Consider the following 19,557-nt stretch of genomic DNA (forward strand, 5'->3'; position numbering starts at 1 on the left):
ACAACTGTTGTTAGTGGTGAATGTTTGGTGACTTGTTCAACAAGCTAAGCTGCAGCACAAGACGCGTGTTCATGTTTGTAAGTTAGATAAGAAGGAGACAAAGCTAATGTGGGTTGCTGTTCAGAGTCTGTGGCTCTTGTGTTGTGGAGCAGGATGCTATCAGGCTCAGTGTGACCGTCTGCTCTAGTGATGATACAATGACATGATATCGCTTTATGCAAAGATTTAATTTGCTATATTGAAATAAGGACTCCAGCTACATAAGTGGATGAACAGTATGATTAGTATGAAATCAAAGAATTTAAAATATAAATTTCTCCCCTTTGGTTTTTTTCTCAGAACACAGGACAAGTGATTTACAGAGCAGATATGTTGCTGTAGTAGACAAACAATTGCTGTTTAATTTCAGTTGGACTTTAAAGACCTTGCAGTTATATTGTAAAGTATGTAGTATTGCAATTTATGCACTGTCCACATTATAAGGTACCATTCTGAGAAGTAAGCCAGCCTGAATGATCAGGCTTCTGGAAAGGAGTCTCGTAGAGAGGGCGACCCTCTTTAAGGTTCCAAATCCAATTTTTTTTGACTCCAAGTGACTCAGATCTGATTTTTTCATATCAGATCTGGATCACTTACATATGTGGTCCTATCTGATTTATATCTGGTCTCTGGCTATGCGACCGCTGTCAGAATGGTCAGATCAGACTCTATGTGGTTTTCTTTAATTTCTCTGCATTTATCGCCTGTTGTCATCATTCAGTTTCGGCACCTCACGAATCTGTAAAATTAATATGGAGGAGAGAAACAACAGTGACGGAGGTCAATGGAAAGGTGAGGAAGTTTCACATTTGTTGGACATTTATGGAGAAGCTGCTATTCAAGCTACACTGGAAGGAAGTTATCATAACCGTATGCTGGCACAGCCACATCATCCATGTTTATGATTTAACGTTATTCTTGAACGCATGCGGGTCACATGTTGGTAAAATCTGAGCATGTGTAGCAGTTTAGGACCTCAACAGTATTCACACCGGAGCCGGATACATGCCACTGACAAACATGAATCTGGACCAACAACACAAAAAGATCAGATCTGACTAAAAAATCAGAATTGAGCATTAAGGCCTGTAATGAGAACAAAGCCTATGATACAGGATGTGAGAATGATGAATATAATTTCTGTCATTTTTCTTTTAACCTCTGACAACAAAATGTACTTTCCGTTAGCTGAACCTGACGATCTAAAACTGTGCACACATGCCGGCTGTTCTGAGGAAAACATCAGAAATTGTTCACATGATCATCTAATGGCAACGTTTATTTATATTGTGTAGAGAAAAACAAGCACACAGATACAATACCAGAAAGAAAAGTCACCACAGTTTATCAGTATAATTTGTGGCTCCACTTCTATCATACAAACAGATTTTATGGTGTTTTTTATACACAGATCTGTTGGTGTTGGCTTCATTCTGGCCTGTTTCTAAACATCCAGAGGACACTGAGCGTGTCAGCAGCGAGGTTTCTCGTTCTCAGTGCCGGTCTTGGTGATGAAGAGTCTTTTGAGGAAGAGGAGCTGCAGGTACCCGGAGGTGACGATGAGGAGGCTGAGGGCCACCGACCACCAGGTGACGTACTGCGAGTTGGACTGCAGCAGGAAGAAGTCGGCGCTCTTCATCATGCGGTCGAAGGCGTAGTGGCGGATCGTGTGGAAAACGTACAGCTCCACCTTGTGAGTCGAATCCTGCAACATCAGAACAGACACATCCAATAAAATACTACAAACATTAATACTGTTACTGCCATAACTATTACAAATACTACTACCAGCATTACTACTCACACTCATTACTGCTACTGTCCTTTCTTTAACCTAATAACACAAAAAATAGAGGTACCTTTACTATCATTATTATTTATTATTATTGCAAATTGAGCCCAAATACATCAGTATTGTAAATTTATCTACAGATTTGATCAGATATATTGTTATCTGTGTCTCCATTCAAGTTAATTGTTCAACTGTTCAATGTCCTGCTCGCTACATATTTTGGTCACAAATTTAAGATTAAAATGTTTTAAATATTTAAGCACATGTATTATGTATGTGAATATATATGTTTGTTTGTTTTTTTTTTACTTTTACTTACTTTTGATTTACATAATCACATGATATTCTATTTTTCTTCCCATAGAGCCCAGGAAGTGTAGTTGTTGTGAATGTAACAGTTAACGGGGATCCAAATAAACAAACACATTTTAAGAACCAGATTTAAGCTATCTTTATCAATATTTATGTATTTATGTAAAAATATATCGACCAATATAAAAAATAATGGGCCAATATATTAAATAAACATTGAAATATCAACATGGACCTAAAAGAAATCCTGTATTGTTTGTTCTCTAATTGCAACACAACCCATACTGCTAGCACTATAATTACTTTTATATGCACAGTACTTCTAATAAAAACACTATTACTACTATGATTACTATCACATCTACTATCACAACAACACCATCATCAGAAACTTCTAACTGCTATTACTATTAAAACAATCACTACTACCACTTTTACCAAAACTAAATCTATAATTTCTCAATTAAACAAAGATAAAACTGAAGTAATTGTTTTTGGAGTCAAGGAAGAGCAATTAAAAACCAGCACTCAGCTTCAATTGATAATGTTAAAAACCACAAACCAAGCCAGAAATCTTGGTGTAGTCATGGACTCAGACCTGAATTTCACCAGCTACATTAAGACACTTACAAAGTCAAATATTAAAAAAAAAAAAAAACTCTAAGTATATTTATTAAATTACTGTACTTGAGTATTTCCATGTGATGCTACTTTATACTTCCACTACATTTCAGAGGGAAATATTGTACTTTCTACTCCACTACATTTATTTGACAGCTTTAATTACCTATCAGATCAATATTTTACACATAAAACATTTGATCAATTTGTTATATATGTGTTATAAATTAACTATTCAACAGTATAATGTGTTGAAAGCATTAAAATGTTTTAGTGAAGAAAGCTGAAAGTACAGAGACTGACTGACAAACGTTTGTCTGCTCTGAACATGAACTCTGTACTTTGTGGTGTTTCAGGAGGAAAACTGCCTCAAATAAACTCTCATTTTAGTTTCACATTTTCTCCACAAGCTTTGAATGAGATCCTGAGATGAAGACAGAAGAAAACACTTTGCTCACTGTTGAAATAATAACTTTATTGATTATGTAAAGTTTCAGATTGTTCACACATCTGATCAGTAAAGTCTGTTAAATGACTCTTGTTCAATGATTTCATGTACAGATTCACTTCATCCACACAATCAGTTAGTTTAACCCAGAATGTACAACAACATAATAAATGATTATTATCATGATAATTACAGTTTGATTGTACATTTCTTTATGAATTTACAAAGTGATGAGAACAAAATATCTATGATGAAGGAAGTTCTGCTGTTTTCTCTGTTTAAGACGCTGAAGTGGAAGAGAAACAACAGCACACAAATACATCAATACAAACATGAAACTAACATTTAGAACAAAGAGAAGTTCACATTTTCATCTGAAGAAACGTCAGTGAAGGTTAAAAACATCATCATGAGCAGTGATAGCCTCCATGGATAAAAACACACAGCAAAAAGTCACATTTAAAGAAACTGAAAACATTAAAAGAACAACAAATGAAAAGAAAATAAGTGTTGACAATCCCAGTTTGATTGACAGCTGATCTCTGTGCAGTTCAGAAACACCACAGCAACGAGCTCTCAGAAACAATGGAGACAAAAACATGAAGAATTACAACAGAATCTGACACATGAAGTCTGAAATGACTTCTGTCTATTTGAGTTTACACAACTCAGCTGTGTCTCCATCATAATAATAAGGACAAAGTCCAGCATAGAGAGGCTGAGTGAATGTGGTCTGGACTCTGTGGAGGAGAGTCATGGTTTCAGAGACGCTGTAGAAGGACAGAATACCTGCTGTGTGATCCAGGTACACTCCTACTCTGGAGGAACCAGAACCTGAGACACGAGTTTTGATGTTGTTGAACCAAAATGTATAACTGTTAGTGTCACAATCTAACATCCAAGATTTGTCATTAAGTCCAAATCGACATTCATTCGAGTTTCCTGCTCTGCTGATATTCTTGTATGCGACTGCTACACAAACTCCTCCCCCTCTCCACTCCACCTCCCAGTAACAACGTCCAGTCAGACTCTCTCTACTCAGGACCTGACTGCATACAGTGAATCTGTCTGGGTGACGAGAATAAGACTGTGGTCGACTCATGTATGTTGCTTTTCTGTTCCCATCAGACAATAACAGCCATGTGTTTGCTGTGTTTGGATCCAGTGTGATTTCACGTGAATATTTTAAGAATCCAGTTCTGGTCTTGGGTTCTGCTTCTGACAGTAAAACGTCCACTTCAGTCACTGTCAGTGAGATGTTTGTCCATTCCTCCCTCAGGATGTCCTGTAGTTTATCTCTGAGCTCTGACACAGCTGCTGTCACATCCTCAAAGTATCTCAGAGGACGGATATTGATGCTGGATGAGTCTGTAGATGCACTGAGTTGTGACAGTGAGGGGTAGTTGTGTAGAAACTGGTTGTGATCCTCTGTGTGTGACAGCTGCTTCAGTTCAGCATCTTTCCTCTTCAGCTCAGTGATCTCCTGCTCCAGCTTCTCCTGAAGCTCTTTGACTCGTCTCACTTCAGTTTCCTGCTGGGATCTGATCTGCTGCTTCACATCAGAGCTTCTTTTCTGGATGAGACTGATCAGCTCAGTGAAGATCTTCTCACTGTCCTTCACTGCTTTATTAGCAGAGTGATTGACGGCCTTCATCTTCTGTTGAAGCAGCTTCACATCTTTCTCTCTGTCCTGGATTCTCTGCTGGATGTTTTGTCGACTCACCTCGAGCTCTCTCTGCCTCTCAGTCCTTTCTGCTGCAGCTGAGACTGTGTCGTGGCCTTTATGTTCATCCACAGAGCAGAGATAACAGATACTCTGCTCATCAGTACGGCAGAACATCTTCATCACATCATCATGACTAGAGCAGATGTTCTCCTGGAGCTTCTGCGAGGGGTCGACCAGCTTGTGTTTCTTTAATGGAGCTGCATCATAATGAGGCTGCAGGTGTTTCTCACAGTAAGAGGCTGGACAAGTCAGACAGGACTTGAGGGCTTTCAGCTTCCTCCCAGTGCAGACATCACAGGCCACATCTTCAGGTCCAGCATAGCAGTGATCAGCAGGAGCAGCTTGGAGTCCAGTCTTCTTCAGCTGCTCCACTAAAGCTGCTAACATGGTGTTTTTCCCCAGGACAGGCCTCGGTGTGAAGGTCTGTCTGCACTGAGGGCAGCTGTAGATCTTCCTCTGATCCTCTTCATCCCAGAAGCCTTTAATACAGCTCATGCAGTAGCTGTGTCCACAGGGAATAGCCACCGGATCCTTCAGTAGATCCAGACAGATGGAACAAGAGAAGGTTTCTCGGTCCAGCTGATCTTTCTGCGCCATTTCAGCTCTCAGTGTCAACGACTGTCTTAGTTTCACTTCCTGAGAAATGAAACAAGTTTGAGCTGCGATCTGAACAACATGTGTTTCTGTAGGAAATGGAGCCTGACAGTTCTTGTGCTACATTACATGTTGGTTACACCCATCTTCAAACTGTAGATCTGAAGGGGAGGGAACAAGGAAATATGAGCACAGAGTGGAGCTTGTTGTGTTTGAGATCAGGAAGAAGAGGGAGGGCTTATCAAGTGCTGATTCATTCCAGGTAGAGGAGCAGTTTTAAAGGGATACTGGCTGCTTTTCATTTGGCTAACGTGGCTCCTCGCTTTTCTGACTCACATCTCAGCTCCTCCCAGCGAGAACGGAGGAATTTAATTCACCAAAAGGGACGTCCTCACTCACTCTTATATTATTATCATGTATATTGAGCCTATCATCTATACCTGTACCTACTGTATATATTTATACTATACTATAGTTCACACATCATGGCTGCAGCTGTTATGTGGAGCGGAGTAGGTGGATCCAGATGCAGGAGACCATAGGCAGAGTGAGGCTGAAGAATAACTAAAGAATAACTTCTTTAAACCATCCCAGAACTCGTATGAATACAACTTAAATAAGTGCACAAATCACAAGGAGCACACAAAGCAAAATAAACTCCAGCATTATAGCTGTTGACAAAACCATGAATAAATCAGTCTATAAAACAGAGTGGCTGTATATTAAGGCTGCATGAAACAACATAAATTGAATGAAAAGAAAAATGCAGCTCTGACTAACATAGCTAGTGTTTCGTTCACTTTAGCACTTAGTTCCTATGAGAGTCGATGTAGCCAGCAACAGTATCTCAAGTAGTCCTTAAATACAACCTGCAACCTCTCTTATCTGTCCTTCTTCCCACTCAGTCCAGTCTTAAACAGGCAGAAAAGCCTGATGGCAACTGGTGGAGTGGTGGAGGGACACAGAGCCAGACTGGGACAGAACCATAACAGCAGCTGTTGTACTACTGGACTTCTTTTATACAATTCACTTACACAATCTAAGGTATTGAAACATATAAATTGGATATAGTTTGTTTAACATCACCACACTAATTTTTCTAATCTCTTTTTTTAATGTCATTTATTTTTTCAAGCTTAACTGTATTACAGTACATTTACAGCAACATGTTGCTATTACAACCTTTACTCCAGCTAATGAGCAAAAATTGAATAAAACAGATCAAACAGAAAAATAAAAACTTTACAGTGCAGTGAGAGATATGAATAAATGTCCCCAAATGTAACATCCTAAAAGAATAATACTACAAATTTTCAGAAATTTGACATTCTTCTTGACCCTCATTTCAGTCAACTGTTGTTAAAATCAAGTTTGACTGATATATACATATAGAAACAACAAATGGACAACAACATGCAATGTCTTTATATGAGTCAAACAGTTTCTGTAAACAAGGATACCAGCAGTACAAAGGTGTGCAAGAGTGCAAAGAGTGCTGAATAAATATTGAATGGGTAATGTAATGAATTATTTTATATACATATGGTAAGTGTCTGCTTACAACTACAGTGTGTTATAAATCATTTATTACCTGTTTATCTACTGCTTATAACATATGTAAGCATTAACAAATTATGCACATAAAATACCTCCATTTCTGCCTTTTTCTTTTGGTTGAATGATTATGAAATAGTTTATTTGTGCTTACAGCAATAGTGGAAGAAGTACTCAGATCCTTTACTTAAGTAAAGGTATCAATACCACAATGTAAAATTACTTCATTACAAGTAAAGTCTGGATTTAAAAAAACGTACTTAAGTAAAAGTACATAAGTATTACCAGGTAAATTAAATTGAAGTACTTACAGACATACAATGCAAGATTTGTCGCTTGCTTGACTTTGCATTGCCGGACTTTGTGTGAATGCAGAGTTTCATCCTGTCTGCTGCGGCCTCTCTGCTCTGCGTGTGTGTAGCTCAGCCCCGCCCTCGGTCAACAGACACACAGACCTGCAGCTCTTTATACATCCATGACACAGAGACAGAGAGCAGAGCGGAGCAGAGAAAAGAGACGGAGACAGCCATGTAACCTGGTCGATACGCTATGAGTCCTAACCTACATGCATTTTGGCAAAGTCCATTCTGTTTTTTTGTGTCTCCCTCTTAAAAGTTGGGTCTTCCTGGGTCTTCTACCGTCATTCAGACAGCGAACGGACAGCGCAACTTGAAACTATTCTCCTTGAACTTGAATACCAGCTTGGATCTGTATTGAAGTTTTCCTTGGTTCTTTCTCAATCATTCAATCCTTCTGATCAATCTCTGGCCAATTTTCCTCTTGCCACCACATCCAGAGATGTTGGCTACAGTTCCATGGGCCTTAAACTTCTTAATAATATTGGCAACAGTGGTCACAAGAACATCAGGCTCTTTGAAGATAGTCTTATAACCTTTACATTGACCATGCTTAGCTGTTACCTTTTTTCTAATATCTTCAGACCACTCTCTAGTTTTCCTTCTGTTTTCCATGTTCAATGTGATGCACACAGCGGCACAAAACAGCAGAGTGAGTCATTTTCTCCTTTTAAACTGGCTGCATGAGTGATTATAAGACTGAAAACACCTGTGATACTAATTAAAACACAATAGTCTGCTTAAACTATCACTACCAATCAGTTATTTCTAACAAATTCTAAAGGGTACCAATAATTTTGTTGAACATAGACATAGACATAGACATAGATTGAAACATAGACATGCATTGATAGTAAAATATCTTTTAATTTCAACACTGTTCAGTATGAATGGTGCATTATTTTAATAAAATGCAAGGGTACCAATACTTCTGTCCACGCCTGTGTATGTGCACATCATGTTAATATGTGCCATTTACTGGCTGTAGACATTTTCATTCATTATTTCATATTTTATAAAAGCACATGTAGGCTTCTCCTCAGGTACACCTGCACACAGTTTTTCAGGTACTTGGCTGGTGGGTTGTTCATGCATCTTGGAGAAGGGTTAATACCTTTTACAGGCACTTTTCTACTGTGGTAGGTAAAGTATCAGAAATGCTCCAACCCTGCAGCAGGAACCTGAGGATAAAGTCATGGCTGCAGTCAGCTTCCACTGTGTAGTTTTTCCTGTTGATCCTCAGATATCAACGCGTGAGGTCACATTACTACACGCTTGATAACATATTACTGTAGATAACTGTGTCAAAACTATTCACTGTGTTCTAGTTTTGTCACCCATGTATGGGAAAAAAACTCATTTACAAAAAAAAACAGGCAGGTGAAAGTGAACCACAACTGTTGTTAGTGGTGAATGTTTGGTGACTTGTTCAACAAGCTAAGCTGCAGCACAAGATACGCGTGTTCATGTTTGTAAGTTAGATAAGAAGGAGACAAAGCTAATGTGGTTTGCTGTTCAGAGTCTGTGGCTCTTGTGTTGTGGAGCAGGATGCTATCAGGCTCAGTGTGACCGTCTGCTCTAGTGATGATACAATGACATGATATCGCTTTATGCAAAGATTTAATTTGCTATATTGAAATAAGGACTCCAGCTACATAAGTGGATGAACAGTATATAATGGAAATAATGTAAAGGGGGACACCATCATGAAATCAAAGAATTTAAAATATAAATTTCTCCCCTTTGCTTTTTTTCTCAGAACACAGGACAAGTGATCTACAGAGCAGATATGTTGCTGTAGTAGACAAACAATTGCTGTTTAATTTCAGTTGGACTTTAAAGACCTTGCAGTTATATTGTAAAGTATGTAGTATTGCAATTTACGCACTGTCCACATAATAAGGTACCATTCTGAGAAGTAAGCCAGCCTGAACGATCAGGCTTCTGGAAAGGAGTCTCGTAGAGAGGGTGACCCTCTTTAAGGTTCCAAATCCAATTTTTTTTGCCTCCAAGTGACACAGATCTGATTTTTTCATATCAGATCTGGATCACTTACATATATGGTCCTATCTGATTTATATCTGGTCTCTGGCTATGTGACCACTGTCAGAATGGTCAGATCAGACTCTATGTGGTTTTCTTAACGTCTCATTTCTCTGCATTTATCGCCTGTTGTCATCATTCAGTTTCAGCACCTCACGAATCTGTAAAATTAATATGGAGGAGAGCAACAACAGTGACGGAGGTCAATGGAAAGGTGAGGAAGTTTCACATTTGTTGGACATTTATGGAGAAGCTGCTATTCAAGCTACACTGGAAGGAACTTATCATAACCGTATGCTGGCAAAGCCACATCATCCATGTTTATGATTTAACGTTATTCTTGAACGCATGCGGGTCACATGTTGGTTAAATCTGAGCATGTGTAGCAGTTTAGGACCTCAACAGTATTCACACCGGAGCCGGATACATGCTACTGACGAACATGAATCTGGACCAACAACACAAAAAGATCAGATCTGACTAAAAAATCTGAATTGAGCATTAAGGCCTGTGATGAGAACAAAGCCTATGATACAGGATGTGAGAATGATGAATATAATTTCTGTCATTTTTCTTTTAACCTCTGACGACAAAATGTACTTTCCGTTAGCTGAACCTGACGATCTAAAACTGTGCACACATGCCGGCTGTTCTGAGGAAAACATCACAAATTGTTCACATGATCATCTAATGGCAACATTTATTTATATTGTGTAGAGAAAAACAAGCACACAGATACAATACCAGAAAGAAAAATCACCACAGTTTATCAGTATAATTTGTGGCTCCACTTCTATCATACAAACAGATTTTGTGGTGTTTTTTATACACAGATCTGTTGGCGTTGGCTTCATTCTGGCCTGTTTCTAAACATCCAGAGGACACTGAGCGTGTCAGCAGCGAGGTTTCTCGTTCTCAGTGCCGGTCTTGGTGATGAAGAGTCTTTTGAGGAAGAGGAGCTGCAGGTACCCGGAGGTGACGATGAGGAGGCTGAGGGCCACCGACCACCAGGTGACGTACTGCGAGTTGGACTGCAGCAGGAAGAAGTCGGCGCTCTCCATCATGTGGTCGAAGGCGTAGTGGCGGATCGTGTGGAAAACGTAGAGCTCCACCTTGTGAGTCGAATCCTGCAACATCAGAACAGACACATCCAATAAAATACTACAAACATTAATACTGTTACTGCCATAACTATTACAAATACTAGTACCACCATTACTACTCACACTCATTACTGCTACTGTCCTTTCTTTAACCTAATAACACAAAAAATAGAGGTACCTTTACTATCATTATTATTTGTTATTATTGCAAATTGAGCCCAAATACATCAGTATTGTAAATTTATCTACAGATTTGATCAGATATATTGTTATCTGTGTCTCCATTCAAGTTAATTGTTCAACTGTTCAATGTCCTGCTCGCTACATATTTTGGTCACAAATTTAAGATTAAAACGTTTTAAATATTTAAGCACATGTATTACGTATGTGAATACATATGTTTGTTTGTTTTTTAACTTTTATTTACTTTTGATTTACATAATCACATGAAATTCTATTTTTCTTCCCATAGAGCCCAGGAAGTGTAGTTGTTGTGAATGTAACAGTTAACGGGGATCCAAATAAACAAACAAACACATTTTAAGAACCAGATTTAAGCTATCTTTATCAATATTTATGTATTTATGTAAAAATATATCGACCAATATAAAAAATAATGGGCCAATATATTAAATAAACATTGAAATATCGACATGGACCTAAAAGAAATCCTGTATTGTTTGTGCTCTAATTGCAACACAACCCATACTGCTAGCACTGTAATTACTTTTATATGCACAGTACTTCTAATAAAAACACTACTACTACTATGATTACTATCACATCTACTATCACAACAACACCATCATCAGAAACTTCTAACTGCTATTACTATTAAAACAATCACTACTACCACTTTTACCAAAACTAAAACTATAATTTCTCAATTAAACAAAGATAAAACTAAAGTAATTGTTTTTGTAGCCAAGGAAGAGCAATTAAAAATCAACACTCAGCTTCAATTGATAATGTTAAAAACCACAAACCAAGCCAGAAATCTTGGTGTAGTCATGGACTCAGACCTGAATTTCAACAGCCACATTAAGACACTTACGAAGTCAAATATAAAAAAAAAAAAAAAAGTATATTTATTAAATTACTGTACTTGAGTATTTCCATTTGATGCTACTTTATACTTCCACTCATTTCAGAGGGAAATATTGTACTTTCTACTCCACTACATTTATTTGACAGCTTTAATTACCTATCAGATCAATATTTTACACATAAAACATTTGATCAATTTGTTATATATATGTTATAAATTAGACTATTCAACAGTATAATGTGTTGAAAGCATTAAAATGTTTTAGTGAAGAAAGCTGAAAGTACAGAGACTGACTGACAAACGTTTGTCTGCTCTGAACATGAACTCTGTACTTTGTGGTGTTTCAGGAGGAAAACTGCCTCAAATAAACTCTCATTTTAGTTTCACATTTTCTCCACAAGCTTTGAATGAGATCCTGAGATGAAGACAGAAGAAAACACTTTGCTCACTGTTGAAATAATAACTTTATTGATTATGTAAAGCTTCAGATTGTTCACACATCTGATCAGTAAAGTCTGTTAAATGACTCTTGTTCAATGATTTCATGTACAGATTCACTTCATCCACACAATCAGTTAGTTTAACCCAGAATGTACAAGAACATAATAAATGATTATTATCATGATAATTACAGTTTGATTGTACATTTCTTTATGAATTTACAAAGTGATGAGAACAAAATATCAATGATGAAGGAAGTTCTGCTGTTTTCTCTGTTTAAGACGCTGAAGTGGAAGAGAAACAACAGCACACAAATACATCAATACAAACATGAAACTAACATTTAGAACAAAGAGAAGTTCACATTTTCATCTGAAGAAACGTCAGTGAAGGTTAAAAACATCATCATGAGCAGTGATAGCCTCCATGGATAAAAACACACAGCAAAAAGTGACATTTAAAGAAACTGAAAACATTAAAAGAACAACAAATGAAAAGAAAATAAGTGTTGACAATCCCAGTTTGATTGACAGCTGATCTCTGTGCAGTTCAGAAACACCACAGCAACGAGCTCTCAGAAACAATGGAGACAAAAAACATGAAGAATTACAACAGAATCTGACACATGAAGTCTGAAATGACTTCTGTCTATTTGAGTTTACACAACTCAGCTGTGACTCCTTTATACAGCCAAAGTCCAGCATAGAGAGGCTGAGTGAATGTGGTCTTGACTCTGTGGAGGAGAGTCATGGTTTCAGAGACGCTGTAGAAGGACAGAATACCTGCACTGTGATCCAGGTACACTCCTACTCTGGAGGAACCAGGACCTGAGACGCGAGTTGAGATGTTGTTGAACCAAAATGTATAACTGTAAGTGCCACAATTTAACATCCAAGATTTGTCATTAAGTCCAAATCGACATTCATTCAAGTTTCCTGCTCTGCTGATATTCTTGTATGCGACTGCTACACAAACTCCATCCCCTCTCCACTCCACCTCCCAGTAACAACGTCCAGTCAGACTCTCTCTACTCAGGACCTGACTGCATACAGTGAATCTGTCTGGGTGACGAGAATAAGACTGTGGTCGACTCATGAATGTTGTTTTTTTGTTCCCCTCAGATAATGACAGATATGTGTTTGCTGTGTTTGGATCCAGTGTGATTTCACATGAATATTTTAAGAATCCAGCTCTGGTCTTGGGTTCTGCTTCTGACAGTAAAACGTCCACTTCAGTCACTGTCAGTGAGATGTTTGTCCATTTCTCCCTCAGGATGTCCTGTAGTTTATCTCTGAGCTCTGACACAGCTGCTGTCACATCCTCAAAGTATCTCAGAGGACGGATATCGATGCTGGATGAGTCTGTAGATGCACTGAGTTGTGACAGTGAGGGGTAGTTGTGTAGAAACTGGTTGTGATCCTCTGTGTGTGAGAGCTGCTTCAGTTCAGCATCTTTCCTCTCCAGCTCAGTGATCTCCTGCTCCAGCTTCTCCTGAAGCTCTTTGACTCGACTCACTTCAGTTTCCTGCTGGGATCTGATCTGCTGCTTCACATCAGAGCTTCTTTTCTGGATGAGACTGATCAGCTCAGTGAAGATCTTCTCACTGTCCTCCACTGCTTTATCAGCAGAGCGATTGACGGCCTCCACCTCCTGTTGAAGCAGCTTCACATCTTTCTCTCTGTCCTGGATTCTCTGCTGGATGTTTTGTCGACTCACCTCGAGCTCTCTCTGCCTCTCAGTCCTTTCTGCTGCAGCTGAGACTGTGTCGTGGCCTTTATGTTCATCCACAGAGCAGAGATAACAGATACTCTGCTGATCAGTACGGCAGAACATCTTCATCACCTCATCATGACGAGAGCAGATGTTCTCCTGAAGCTTCTCCGAGGGGTCGACCAGCTTGTGTTTCTTTAAAGGAGCTGCATCATAATGAGGCTGCAGGTGTTTCTCACAGTAAGAGGCCAGACACACCAGACAGGACTTGAGGGCTTTCAGCTTCCTCCCAGTGCAGACATCACAGGCCACATCTTCAGGTCCAGCATAGCAGTGATCAGCAGGAGCAGCTTGGAGTCCAGTCTTCTTCAGCTGCTCCACTAAAGCTGCTAACATGGTGTTTTTCCCCAGGACAGGCCTCGGTGTGAAGGTCTGTCTGCACTGAGGGCAGCTGTAGATCTTCCTCTGATCCTCTTCATCCCAGAAGCCTTTAATACAGCTCATGCAGTAGCTGTGTCCACAGGGAATAGCCACCGGATCCTTCAATAGATCCAGACAGATGGAACAAGAGAAGGTTTCTCGGTCCAGCTGATCTCCTTTCTGCGCCATTTCAGCTCTCAGTGGTAACGACTGTCTGAGGTTCACTTCCTGACAGGTGAAACAAGTTTGACAGCTCTTGTGCTACATTACATGTTGGTTACACCCATCTTCAAACTGTAGATCTGAAGGGGAGGGAACAAGGAAATATGAGCACAGAGTGGAGCTTGTTGTGTTTGAGATCAGGAAGAAGAGGGAGGGCTTATCAAGCGCTGATTCATTCCAGGTAGAGGAACAGTTTTAAAGGGATACTGGCTGCTTTTCATTTGGCTAACGTGGCTCCTCGCTTTTCTGACTCACATCTCAGCTCCTCCCAGCGAGAACGGAGGAATTTAATTCACCAAAAGGGACGTCCTCACTCACTCTTATATTATTATCATGTATATTGAGCCTATCATCTATACCTGTACCTACTGTATATACTTATACTATACTATAGTTCACACATCATGGCTGCAGCTGTTATGTGGAGTGGAGTAGGTGGATCCAGATGCAGGAGACCGTAGGCAGAGTGAGGCTGAAGAATAACTAAAGAATAACTTCTTTATTTAAGCCCAAGTGCAGGCAGAGCAAAACTGAACTGAGTAGAACTGAAGTAAACAATATAGAACAAAGGAGAGCAGAGCAAAGGATCCAACAAAACTGGACTGAAAACCAGGACTTAAATACAAAAACAACAAGGAACAGGTGGCAAGACACAAGGGCAGGCGAGGAGCTGATTGGCTGGGGATGACACAAGGAGCAGGACTAACGAGACTGATGCAGGACAGGTATGGAGCACAGGAACACAGAAGGGAAACACAGAGCAAACCCAAAAAACCCAGAAAACACAATATAACCATGCACAAACCATCCCAGAACTCGTATGAATACAACTTAAATAAGTGCACAAATCACAACGAGCACACACAGCAAAATAAACTCCAGCATTATAGCTGTTGACAAAACCATGAATAAATCAGTCTGTAAAACAGAGTGGCTGTATATTAAGGCTGCATGAAACAACATAAATTGAATGAAAAGAAAAATGCAGCTCTGACTAACATAGCTAGTGTTTCGTTCACTTTAGCATTTAGTTTCTATGAGAGTCGATGTAGCCAGCAACAGTATCTCAAGTAGTCCTTAAATATAATCTGCAACCTCTCTTATCTGTCCTTCTTCCCACTCAGTCCAGTCTTAAACAGGCACAAAAGCCTGATGGAAACTGGTGGAGTGGTGGAGGGACACAGAGCCAGACTGGGACAGAACCATAACAGCAGCTGTTGTACTACTGGACTTCTTTTATACAATTCACTTACACAATCTAAGGTATTGAAAGGTATAAATTGCATATAGTTTGTTTAACATCACCACTCTAATTTCTTTAATCTCTTTTTTTAATTCATTTATTTTTTCAAGCTTAACTGTATTACAGTACATTTACAGCAACATGTTGCTATTACAACCTTTACTCCAGCTAATGAGCAAAAATTGAATAAAACAGATCAAACAGAAAACTAAAAACTTTACAGTGCAGTGAGAGATATGAATAAATGTCCCCAAATGTAACATCCTAAAAGAATAATACTACAAATTTTCACTCTTCTTGACCCTCATTTCAGTCAACTGTTGTTAAAATCAAGTTTGACTGGTATATACATATAGAAACAACAAATGGACAACAACATGCAATGTCTTTATATGAGTCAAACAGTTTCTGTAAACAAGGATACCAGTAGTACAAAGGTGTGCAAGATTGCAAAGAGTGCTGAATAAATATTGAATGGGTAATGTAATGAATTATTTTATATACATATGGTAAGTGTCTGCTTACAACTACAGTGTGTTATAAACCATTTATTACCTGTTTATTTACTGCTTATAACATATGTAAGCATTAACAAATTATGCACATAAAATACCTCCATTTCTGCCTTTTTCTTTTGGTTGAATGATTATGAAATAGTTTATTTGTGCTTACGGCAATAGTGGAAGAAGTACTCAGATCCTTTACTTAAGTAAAGGTATCAATACCACAATGTAAATTTACTTCATTACAAGTAAAGTCTGGATTTAAAAAAACCTACTTAAGTGAAAGTACATAAGTATTACCAGGTAAATTAAATTGAAGTACTTACAGACATACAATGCAAGATTTGTCGCTTGCTTGTTTCACAGCAGTTAGCCTACATACTAAAGCACAAATAAAGAAGCCCACACCTCCACACAACCCTGCAGGAAGGTGCCGCAATGCCGGACTTTGTGTGAATGCAGAGTTTCATCCTGTCCGCTGTGGCCTCTCTGCTCTGCCTGTGTGTAGCTCAGCCCCGCCCTCGGTCAACAGACACACAGACCTGCAGCTCTTTATACATCCATGACACAGAGACAGAGAGCAGAGCGGAGCAGAGAAAAGAGACGGAGACAGCCATGTAACCTGGTCGATACGCTATGAGTCCTAACCAACATGCATTTTGGCAAAGTCCATTCTGTGTTTTTGTGTCTCCCTCTTAAAAGTTGGGTCTGCCTGGGTCTTCTACCGTCATTCAGACAGTGAGCGGACAGCACAACTTGAAACTATTCTCCTTGAACTTGAATATCAGCTTGGATCTGTATTGAAGTTTTCCTTGGTTCTTTCTCAATCATTCAATCCTTCTGTTCAGTCTCTGGCCAATTTTCCTCTTGCCACCACATCCAGAGATGTTGGCTACAGTTCCATGGGCCTTAAACTTCTTAATAATATTGGCAACAGTGGTCACAAGAACATCAGGCTCTTTGGAGATAGTCTTGTAACCTTTACGTTGACCATGCTTGGCTGTTACCTTTTTTCTAATATCTTCAGACCACTCTCTAGTTTTCCTTCTGTTTTCCATGTTCAATGTGATGCACACAGCGGCACAAAACAGCAGAGTGAGTCATTTTCTCCTTTTAAACTGGCTGCATGAGTGATTATAAGACTGAAAACACCTGTGATACTAATTAAAACACAATAGTCTGCTTAAACTATCACTACCAATCAGTTATTTCTAACAAATTCTAAAGGGTACCAATAATTTTGTTGAACATAGACATTGACATTGACATAGATTGAAACATAGACATGCATTGATAGTAAAATATCTTTTAATTTCAACACTGTTCAGTATGAATGGAGCATTATTTTAATAAAATGCAAGGGTACCAATACTTCTGTCCACACCTGTGTATGTGCACATCATGTTAATATGTGCCATTTACTGGCTGTAGACATTTTCATTCATTATTTCATATTTTATAAAAGCACATGTAGGCTTCTCCTCAGGTACACCTGCACACAGTTTTTCAGGTACTTGGCTGGTGGGTTGTTCATGCATCTTGGAGAAGGGTTAATACCTTTTACAGGCACTTTTCTACTGTGGTAGGTAAAGTATCAGAAATGCTCCAACCCTGCAGCAGGAACCTGAGGATAAAGTCATGGCTGCAGTCAGCTTCCACTGTGTAGTTTTTCCTGTTGATCCTCAGATATCAACGCGTGAGGTCACATTACTACACGCTTGATAACATATCACTGTAGATAACTGTGTCAAAACTATTCACTGTGTTCTAGTTTTGTCACCCATGTATGGGAAAAAAACTCATTTACAAAAAAAAACAGACAGGTGAAAGTGAACCACAACTGTTGTTAGTGGTGAATGTTGACTTGTTCAACAAGCTAAGCTGCAGCACAAGACGCGTGTTCATGTTTGTAAGTTATATCAGAAAGAGACAAAGCTAATGTGGGTTGCTGTTCAGAGTCTGTGGCTCTTGTGTTGTGGAGCAGGATGCTATCAGTCTCAGTGTGACCGTCTGCTCTAGTGATGATACAATGACATGATATCACTTTATGCAAAGATTTAATTTGCTGTATCGAAATAAGGATTCCAGCTACATAAGTGGATGAACAGTATTTAATGGAAATAATGTAAAGGGGGACACCATCATGAAATCAAAGAATTTAAAATATAAATTTCTCCCCTTTGGTTTTTTTCTCAGAACACAGGACAAGTGATTTACAGAGCAGATATGTTGCTGTAGTAGACAAACAATTGCTGTTTAATTTCAGTTGGACTTTAAAGACCTTGCAGTTATATTGTACAGTATGTAGTATTGCAATTTACGCACTGTCCTCATAATAAGGTACCATTTTGAGAAGTAAGCCAGCCTGAACGATCAGGCTTCTGGAAAGGAGTCTCGTAGAGAGGGCGACCCTCTTTAAGGTTCCAAATCCAATTATATCAGATCTGGATCACTTACATATGTGGTCCTATCTGATTTATATCTGGTCTCTGGCTATGCGACCACTGTCAGAATGGTCAGATCAGACTCTATGTGGTTTTCTTAACGTCTCATTTCTCTGCATTTATCGCCTGTTGTCATCATTCAGTTTCGGCACCTCACAAATCTGTAAAAATTAATATGGAGGAGAGCAACAACAGTGACGGAGGTCAATGGAAAGGTGAGGAAGTTTCACATTGGTTGGACATTTATGGAGAAGCTGCTATTCAAGCTACACTGGAAGGAACTTATCATAACCGTATGCTGGCACAGCCACATCATCCATGTTTATGATTTAACGTTATTCTTGAACGCATGCGGGTCACATGTTGGTTAAATCTGAGCATGTGTTGCAGTTTAGGACCTCAACAGTATTCACACCGGAGCCGGATACATGCCACTGATGAACACAAATCTGGACCAACAACACAAAAAGATCAGATCTGACTAAAAAATCAGAATTGAGCATTAAGGCCTGTAATGAGAACAAAGCCTATGATACAGGATGTGAGAATGATGAATATAATTTCTGTCATTTTTCTTTTAACCTCTGACAACAAAATGTACTTTCTGTTAGCTGAATCTGACATGGTACGATCTAAAACTGTGCACACATGCCGGTTGTTCTGAGGAAAACATCACAAATTGTTCACATGATCATCTAATGGCAACGTTTATTTATATTGTGTAGAGAAAAACAAGCACACAGATACAATACCAGAAAGAAAAGTCACCACAGTTCATCAGTATAATTTGTGGCTCCACTTCTATCATACAAAGAGATTTTGTGGTGTTTTTTTTACACAGATCTGTTGGCGTTGGCTTCATTCTGGCCTGTTTCTAAACATCCAGAGGACACTGAGCGTGTCAGCAGCGAGGTTTCTCGTTCTCAGTGCCGGTCTTG

General features: G+C 39.0%; 2 protein-coding genes across 2 annotated transcripts; both read right to left on the reverse strand.

Annotated features, from left to right (window-relative positions):
* Positions 1-3,224: 3,224 nt before the first annotated feature.
* LOC137183523 (tripartite motif-containing protein 16-like) lies at positions 3,225-5,739 on the reverse strand. Its single transcript, XM_067590662.1, has one exon. The coding sequence runs from the start codon at positions 5,533-5,535 to the stop codon at positions 3,862-3,864; it is 1,674 nt and encodes a 557-aa protein (XP_067446763.1). The 5' UTR covers positions 5,536-5,739; the 3' UTR covers positions 3,225-3,861.
* Positions 5,740-12,087: 6,348 nt separating this feature from the next.
* On the reverse strand, positions 12,088-14,591 carry LOC137183525 (tripartite motif-containing protein 16-like). The gene has a single exon (XM_067590665.1). It carries the CDS (start codon positions 14,394-14,396, stop codon positions 12,726-12,728), a length of 1,671 nt encoding a protein of 556 aa, XP_067446766.1. The 5' UTR covers positions 14,397-14,591; the 3' UTR covers positions 12,088-12,725.
* Between the last annotated feature and the right edge of the window lie 4,966 nt (positions 14,592-19,557).

This window comes from Thunnus thynnus, chromosome 5 (assembly GCF_963924715.1).
Source record: "Thunnus thynnus chromosome 5, fThuThy2.1, whole genome shotgun sequence".
Lineage (NCBI taxonomy): Eukaryota > Metazoa > Chordata > Actinopteri > Scombriformes > Scombridae > Thunnus > Thunnus thynnus.

Coding starts and splice junctions, on each gene's coding strand:
- LOC137183523 (XM_067590662.1), bottom strand. CDS start 5,535: ATGGCGCAGAAAGATCAGCTGGACCGAGAAACCTTCTCTTGTTCCATC.
- LOC137183525 (XM_067590665.1), bottom strand. CDS start 14,396: ATGGCGCAGAAAGGAGATCAGCTGGACCGAGAAACCTTCTCTTGTTCC.